General features: G+C 46.7%; 1 protein-coding gene across 2 annotated transcripts in view; it reads right to left on the bottom strand.

Moving 5' to 3' along the window:
• Positions 1-4,165: 4,165 nt before the first annotated feature.
• Positions 4,166-8,674, bottom strand: part of FDFT1 (farnesyl-diphosphate farnesyltransferase 1) — a 12,061-nt gene continuing 7,552 nt past the window's right edge. For both annotated transcript variants that reach the window (XM_032763522.2, XM_075063600.1), the window contains 3 exons: positions 7,404-7,580; positions 6,536-6,688; positions 4,166-4,729 (listed from right to left, as the gene is read on the bottom strand). In XM_032763522.2, coding sequence (XP_032619413.1) covers positions 4,508-4,729; positions 6,536-6,688; positions 7,404-7,580 — 552 coding nt within the window. In that variant the 3' untranslated portion in view covers positions 4,166-4,507. The remainder of the gene's footprint in view (positions 4,730-6,535; positions 6,689-7,403; positions 7,581-8,674) is intronic.

Genomic DNA, 8,674 nt, shown 5'->3' with positions numbered 1-8,674 from the left:
CTGCAGCAGGAAAGTCTGCAGTTGGCTGAGCCTGGCCTGTGTTTCTCAAGGTGACAAGCAGCAATACTCTGGTTTAAGCTTATGCTCTCCCATTAGATTCAATGGATGGGGCTTTTATCCTCATCTCAGCAAGGTCATTATATAGATATATATAAAAAAAAAAAAGACAGTCCTAGTTCCCCTGCTACAATGTCCCTGCTTCCCTGTTTCCTCACGTTGGGATGTCATTGGCCATGCCCTGTTGAATACTTTGTGATGTGGATACTGGGGAGGTGTGTTGAGACCACCAAACAGCCAGCGGATGGTAACAGCTTCCAGTCAACAGGTTCAAGCTGGGGAACGAGAAGTGAAATGCCAGTCCCATCATTCCCAGTCCCCTAAAGCCATCCACTCCACCCTCCAAAACTATCTTTTATTTCTCTCTTAAAACATATTGGCATGAGACAGTCCATAAGTCAGAGGGGTGGATTGTGCAGCCCATCTGAACAGCGACAGCAAGGAAGCAAAACCACAGCCTTGTTTGCAGAACTGCACAGTGTGAATTGTCCCTGCTTCTGTCACTTAAAAGGAGTCAGTGAGGGCTTGATCCTGGGACATCAGTGAGTTGGCAGAGTGATGAATAGGATCCAGGAGTTTTGACCCACTGTCCCCTGCTCTAAGCACTAGGACATGCTGGCTCCCTCTGGATTAAATAACCAAATAAAGTTAGAGCCACTTGATTCTGAACAAACTAATATAACCAAAGCCAGATAACAACCCATGAGAGAAGAGAACTTAAAACAGGTTTGTTTGCATTGTATCGGTCTCAGCCATCCTGTTCATCCCTCCCACAGACCTTGTTTCAAGGGGCAGCATCATCTCACCACCAAAATGCCCTACACACCCCAAAAATCTAGTACCCCTCATTTTCCCCTGCCAGAAATACAGAACCCCAGCCCTGCGGTGAGAGAGTTATTAGCCCAGTAGGAAGCAATCCCACAACACAGCAAGTTTCCTGCATGTCCTTCCTGTTGGGTCTTTGTCACACACCACATCTCACATCTGGGCCTTCCTCACCTGACAGCAGGACTGCATCTATTACTGGCCAAGCAACCTGGGGTCTTAAACACCAAGGCTCTTTCTTTTTAATTGTCTTCAATTTGAGGATGTCACCCACCATGCAGACAAGAAGAGCCTCACTGATACTCACTGTGTGCCTGTTAGGACAAGCCACAGAGGGGAGCAGAGCCCTGCTAATCCCAGCCTCTGCTCTGGGCCACGCCTGACCACACCCCAGGACTGCCACTGTATGATCTCTCCTGCCAAATTCACACACCACACCCTCTGTCAGACCCGCTCAGGCGAATACCTAATTACAGCTCTCCAGAGCAATGGAGCCCAGAGTTACTAATTTGGGCCATGTTTTTGTTCTGCATCAGGGGATAGCCGTGTAAGTCTGTATCCACAAACACAACAAGGAGTCCGGTGGCACTTTAAAAACTAGCAGATTTATTTGGGCTTACCTTTCATGGGTAAAAAAAGCTCACTTCTTCAGATGCATGGAGTGAAAGCATATTTGTTGAGCATATTTGGGGCGGGGAGTCAGATTCTGATGCTCCAGAAAATCATGGAATTAGCTTAAACGTGAGATTTAAAAAAAAAAAAAAAAGTGTTGGGGTCTTTGTCTTCTGGTTTTTGAGCCTCTTGGGTTCTTGTTTTTAAGTTTTTCTGTGCAATTATGAGGGCTAGAAATATACATGTTTATTTAAAAATTAAAGCTGATATTTGCACTTATGAATGATTCCGATCATGGTCAGGGTGACGATGTTTCTTAGGGCAGTGCTGATGTGCAAGCACAGAGTAATAAACAAAGTCCTGAATTGCGTCTCATGCAATCACATCCCTGCAAGGAGCTCAGGTTTTAAGAAGCCTGCCAGCAATCATGAGATGTGTCGGCAACTCTGTGTCTCGGCTTTGATTGTGCCTGTGAAACACTGGCCCATGTTGGGGGCTCTGCAGAGCTGCCGTGCCCCAGGGGAGTTCCAGAAAACATTGTGCTCCAAGAAGGAACAAGGCCTCCCAGAGCAATCAGTGCGCCAGGAAGCTTCCCCACTCCCACTGCCTTTAAAGAGGCATTTGCCCGTCACAGCTGGCAGCTCTGCTAGCCAGTGGGCAGGTGAGGAGGAAGGCCAGAACTGTCTTCCTGCCCCACCGTGAACTTAGCTTGAGCCACTTCCCCTCCACACTCTGATGTACTCCCACCCCCATACTTTCTCTTTTGTTTGAGATTTTGCCTTTCCCAGCTTTTCAAAATGCAAAAATGGGATACATGCAGGCGCTCTGGCCTGCCACTCCTGCTGGGCAGTGCGGGTGGCATGGCTGGCTCCGTCCGGGTGGCAGGGCTGCAAGCTCCTGCTGCTCTGAGCAGCATGGTAAGGGGTCGGGGAGCCAGGGCTTTGGGTAAGGGTCAGGGGGTCGCACGGGGGCAGTTAGGGGCAGGTGGGAGCTCGAGAGGGGGCAGTCAGAGAACAAGGAGCAGGGGGGCGTTGGATGAGTTGGGGGTTGTGAAGAGGGCAGTCAGTGCACGGCCATCCAGGGGTGGGGGCAAGTGGGACAATTTGCTCCAGGCCCTGCAGGGTTCCACACGAGAGTTTTTCGGGGCCCCTGGAGCGGTGTTCTTCACTCACTCCGGGGCCTCCAGAAAACTCTCACGGGGCCTGGGCCTCCGGAGCTTCTTCCGCTCCAGGTCTTCGGAGGCAATTCGGCGGTGGTGGGTCCTTCCGCTCTGGGACCTGCTGCCAAAGTGCACCGAAGACCTGCGGCAGGGGGTCATTCCACCCCAGGACCCGCCGCCAAAGACCCAGGCCCCCTGAATCCTCTGGGCGGCCCTGAGTCAGTGGGCAGGAAGCGGGAGGGGGCAGGCGCCAGGCCATTTGGGGAGGCACAGCCTTCCCTACCTGGCCTGCTGTATAGTTTCGCAACCTCGATGTGGCTCTGTATGGCTGGTGGGAGCAGGGAGAATTACTGCAGACACAAAGAAGGGAGAGGTGTGATCAAATAAGTTTGAGAACCATTGTTCTAGATCTTTAATCATTTCTGTTGCTTTTCTCTGGACTTTCTACGGTTTGTGTATATCTCTCCTGAAAGGTGGCACCCAGAACTGGACACAATACACCAGCTGAGGCCTAATCAGCCAGCGGGGAGTAGAGTGGAAGAATTACTTCTCTTGTCTTGCTTACAACACTCCTGCTAATACATCCCAGAGTGATGTTTGCTTTTTTTGCAACAGTGTTACACTGTTAACTCCTATTTAGCACTAGGAGGTAAAAGTGAAGGGGAGGGGGCGGAAGAGCAAGGAGGAAAGGATGCAGGGGAAGGGAAAACAGGGGACTGGCATATCAGGGGAAAGGAGCCAGGCAGGGTGAGAAATCCCCACATTTTGTTAATTGTTTCTAGGAACCCAGTGTGTTCTGGTCAATAGGCACTTGCCCCTGTGCTTAATCTTGAAGTTTATAGGTTTAAAAGCGCAGAAGATCTCTAGTAGTTTGACACCGATGGGTGTTGCTTTCTTCAGGTAATTCTGGTCCAATGTAAATTCAGATCAGATAATTGTGCCCATAACTCCTGTGTTTCAGGTGCAATGTGGATTATTTGAAGGTGGCATAGTTTGTGTGGTAACGCTCATTTGCGGTGTTCCTTCTCTTAAATCCAGGGAAGGGGCTTAAGTGACGCTGGTGAGCAGTTATGGGTAAATAAATGGGGAATAAATTTTCTCAGGTGTTAAATTTTCTTGCTGAGGATCCTTTAGTTTGGCGGTAATGTGGGGGAGGGGAGCTTTAAAAGTGGCAGATGAGGTGTGATGACCACACGGCATAAATAGCTCCACTTTCCTGCATCCAGACAGCTCTGTGGCACAGCCTAGTCTCTCTCCCTGCAATCTGTAGTACAAGGATGGGAAGCACAGCACGCACCCACTCATCACTGTAGTGGAAGACCACTGCCTTTCTAGACAAGGGGTCAGAAAACAGCTTCTCCCAGCGTACTGAAGAGTTCCTCAGTGTGAGGAAAGGTTAGCTTCCAAACCCAGTGACGCAAGTTGGAACCGCTACGATCGCTGAGCATTGAAGTCAGTGGGGTAAGAATACAAAGCACAGAAAGAGGAGAGAGGAAACTCACAAATGCTGATGTCACGTAGCCTTGTATTGGAAAAGAGTGTCAAAATCGAGGGAGGCAATCTGAATTTCTATGAAAAAAATATCACGGTCAGAATTCAGGTAAAACACCATTTCCCATAAAGAGACCCCAACTGTCGCATTTGTAACTTGTTCATCCGAACAACGAAAAAATCTGACTCCGGCTGCCAGCTAGGAGCTAGTGGCTTCAAGACACCTAATAGCTGCAGGTCAGCCAGCACCTTTCCATTCACAGCTTCCACAGTCTGGAATCCCACAGGGCAGCAGACCCAATAGGAAAGAGACATTAACCTGTTCCCAGCATTACCCAACCACTACCTTCACCCAACCAACCCTCAGTTTTCCTTGGCTTGTATGTCCTCCTCCAATGCCTCTGACATCGCACTCAGATACCGCCAGCTCAGCGCTGCCAGAAACATGGCGCACGAGAGGTAGATGGGGGAGTAACGGTTACGGGAGACCACCGTGCCATTGGGAAAATATATTGTCTGGATAGAGACAATGATCTGCTGGGTCTTGTTAGAAGACGGGTCTGTGCTTGGAATCTTCCGATAGATCTGAAGAGAGAAAAAAAAACCCATGCAAGGTTAGGAAATAACCATGAGAACAACATACTATCTAGTAGCTCCTCAAATGTGAAACAGGACCTCCTGCCCAGGAGCCATATCACCACAGTGATGCCATGGACATTTGAACAGGACAATACTCCCCAGGAATGGGAAAGCTGCCCAGTTTGAAAGCTGCACTGGGATCAGAACTGCACCAGCTTAGCAAGATTCTAATCCCATTTCCCTGGGAAGGTTTTGTCGGAGATCTGTGCCCTCGGCTGAACTCAGCTTTAGCCCGTACTCCTTAGGAGTCAGTCTGCAATGGCGTTTGAGCCATTAGCCTGACCGAGGCCTATAGTTTTTTGATGCTGCTGGGATTTGCATGGACTTGCTGTTTCTGCGGTAGGGCACTGTCAGCCGTGTGCAGGAGTTTATTGTTTAAAACTAAGTAACAGTTCCTGCTTGGAAGTCCTTGCTAACACCGCCTGCACTGGGATTTGAAACAGAGGACACATTTTAAAAAGATATTTAGGTGCCTAATTCCCATTGGTTTCAGTGGGATTTAGGAACATAAGAATATTTAAAAACTGGGCCATGGGGTCTAAACATTTTGTAGCCCATCATAAGCCCTGTTATTAATATGATTAAGTCAGATGAGCCCACAGCTACTTGGAGATCATACAACCACTACAAAGTGGCATCTAACTCAGGGGCAGCATTTGCATCTTGCCAGCAAGAGCTGTCTGTGAACCAGTTAGCTCTAATTTTAACAGGGCCAAGGTGCTCCCTTGCATGAGCCACAATATTGTTCTCAGACACTTTTCAGACTGTTCCCATCCACACAGTTCAGGGGAAACCTGACAGAATGTTGCTAGGAACAACCATAGACCCAAGCGTAACTAGCACTGCTCTACAGTGGCCCTGCCCATGGCTCTGTGACATCCCCTGAGCAATCTTCTTGCAAGAACCATTTTGTTTAATCAGAATTGGGTGGCCTGGTTTTCAATGGCAATTGATTCCAGTGGGGCTGGCAGCTTCTCACCAGCTCCTCAGAGATGAGGACCATGTCTTTATTTCTGTATAGCATCCAGTGCACTTCCGAGAACTCCCACTGACTGCAGGAGTACCTGCATTAAGGGACCGTGGCACTGTGGGATGACAGGTTTAGAAATAGGTGAGTCAAGCCACCAAAATTTTGCCCTACGTATCAGCCAATTTGCACAGTAATAGCAATTAAAGGCCTTTTGTTCTCCACGATGCTCTGGAAAGATAGAAACTTTCCAGACAGGAACTGTGAAATTCCCCATTAAGTTGACTCACTAGGAAACCGTACAGTATTTATACAAAAAAATATGGGGCATTTATACAAATTGTAGCATAATGCAACATCCTATTGCATACAACTGTGTAATATTGGTGTTGCATTATGCTACAGTTTGTATAAAATCTGAACAACACCTGAGACACAAATGAGTGAGGACAGAGAATCTAAAGCACCAAGGAAAACAGCTGCATTCCAGATTTTGCTACTTCAAGCTGTTTCATGCTACACTCATTTCTAGATCTTCAGCAACTTTGGCCAAAGCAAGATGAAAGTTACTAAACGTCTGAAACAGAGGGTTACGGTGGTACACCCAGCTTAGCCCCAACTGCATAGACCTGAGGAGGAACATCTCAGGTCTGCATAGACCTGAGGAGGAACATCTACATTTGAAAGTTAGTTATTCAAAGCAAGTGACCCAACCCACCTCTTCGACCTGAGGAGGAACATCTACATTTGAAAGTTAGTTATTCAAAGCAAGTGACCCAACCCACCTCTTCCACATACTGGTACATTATAGCCTTGACTGCTTGTATGTTTGTGGCATCCATCTTTAAAGTGACAGCTTGTCCTTTCTGAATCTTCACTACCCCCCTAAATACCTGTTTGTTATTGTAACAGGCCGCCAGAGTGGCGATGGCCATCACCTAGGGAGAAATGACAAAAACAGCATTTACTCTGTTCTGTCAGCCGTGCACGCAGGGTGAAAGCCTGACTCCATTTGAAATTGATGGCAAAGCACCCATTGATTTCAATGGGGCAGGATTTCAACCACAGCATAAAAGGCAGAGCTTAGGTTAAAGCAGAAGATAGAGGAATGATTTCTAAAGAAGCAATGCTCACAATGGAAGACTGAAACAAAGACAAGGAAGACAGAACAGAAAGGTTCCTAATATTTTCAATATTAACTATGTAGGATTGTCTTAGTTTAGGAGAAAAAAAAGAGTCCTGTTTATTTACATTCATCTGGCAGCAACCCTCTCCAACCCCCCACACCATATCCAAAAGCAGAGTCATTCCCTTGGGGAAACACAATTTCTCACATGCATCTGACGAAGTGGGTATTCACCCACGAAAGCTCATGCTCCAAAATGTCTGTTAGTCTATAAGGTGCCACAGGATTCTCTGCTGCTTTTACAGATCCAGACTAACACGGCTACCCCTCTGATACTTGACAATTTCTCAGGAAAAGGCGAACACTCAAAACGCATGGTAAGCTCCACATTGAATGTATTTATGCATTGTTATTAAATAATGCTACTATTGAACACTACGCATAGACCACAAAAGACATCCAATTCCAAGGTAGAGGAGGAAGCAGTTAGAAGATCCTGTTTAAAACATCTGCAAATGTTAACCTACCTGCGGAATAGCGCAGAAATTGAAGACACTTTGGGTTTTCAGTCTAGATAAGTAGGTGAGGATATTAGGAATATGGTGTAAAGCATTTATGATCAGTTCATTCATACACTGGACTGCCACGTCAATGTTCTCTGGCTTGGCAAGATCTGACAGCTTCTTGGCATACCTGCTCCAAACCTGGGAACGCCAACAGTACATAGGAACACCACTCAGCCGTTAGCACTTTTCAGGCATTCATATTCAAAGGGGGCCCACATCAAACTGTTCAAACAAAAATCTTATTACTCACCTCATTCTCATAATCAGACCTCGCTGCAGTCAGAAAAAGTACCTTTAAAACACTTGAGTTTCCTCTGGCCTCCAGTTCCATTCAGCCCCATTACAGGGCTTCTCTCAGTGAGATATACTGGGGTACAGAGACTAACTTCCAGGAGAGAGTCCTACCAAAGTGGTGAATTTCTAGACAGGCACAAATCAAAAGCATGTGGATCCTACTCTGCTAAGGAGCTCTGAAGCTGAACATCCCCAAGCCTCTGATTCTGCAATGCACTTACACATCTATTACAATAGTGATTTCATATCCTGCCAGTGGTACTGGTATGTGGAGCACAGCAATAGCATCTAGAGTGTTCTCTGACAGCAGAGGTTTCTCTAAATGCTCTGCTGAACAGGTGCATGGCCAAGGACAATAAGCCTGCTCTCCTAGATCGCAGCTTTGCTCCATGATCACAGGGAGACAAAAACAGCACTGACGTTCCAGCTTCTCTTCTGGGTTTTGCTTTAATGGACACATTAATGAGATGTTTGGATGTGAGCCATGCACTTGCCATTCCTTTGTGTGGCAGTTATTAGTATGCAAATTTATCAGTGTTAGCAATAGGGTTTCGCCCCTGTGGGGGACACACTGCTAAATGTGACTGCTCAGAGCTCTAGGGCAGAAGCATTTGGCCTAACTCCAGACAAAACAGACTTGGGCAAGTTTTTTTGAAAAAGCCCAGAGATCTTCTATATCATAATAGGAACTGAAAGTGAATTCTGTGAAATGAGTCTCCTAACTAGTTCTGACTAAACTGCATCAGTACCAGTATCTCCAGACCTGTCCCTTTCAGATTGTAGAACTGATCAATGAAATTGTTTTTAATTGTTCACTTTATTAATGTAACTTCTGTTCACCATTCACTACACTTGCCTGCATTGTAACTTCTGTTCACTGTTTGATTTTGAATTTCGTATGACTTGGCATTGTGCCTCTCTCATACAACTTTGTATTA

This window comes from Chelonoidis abingdonii, chromosome 3, assembly GCF_003597395.2.
Source record: "Chelonoidis abingdonii isolate Lonesome George chromosome 3, CheloAbing_2.0, whole genome shotgun sequence".
Lineage (NCBI taxonomy): Eukaryota > Metazoa > Chordata > Testudines > Testudinidae > Chelonoidis > Chelonoidis abingdonii.
Note: the sequence above shows the minus strand (reverse complement) of the source record. Positions and strands in the feature narration are given on the sequence as shown.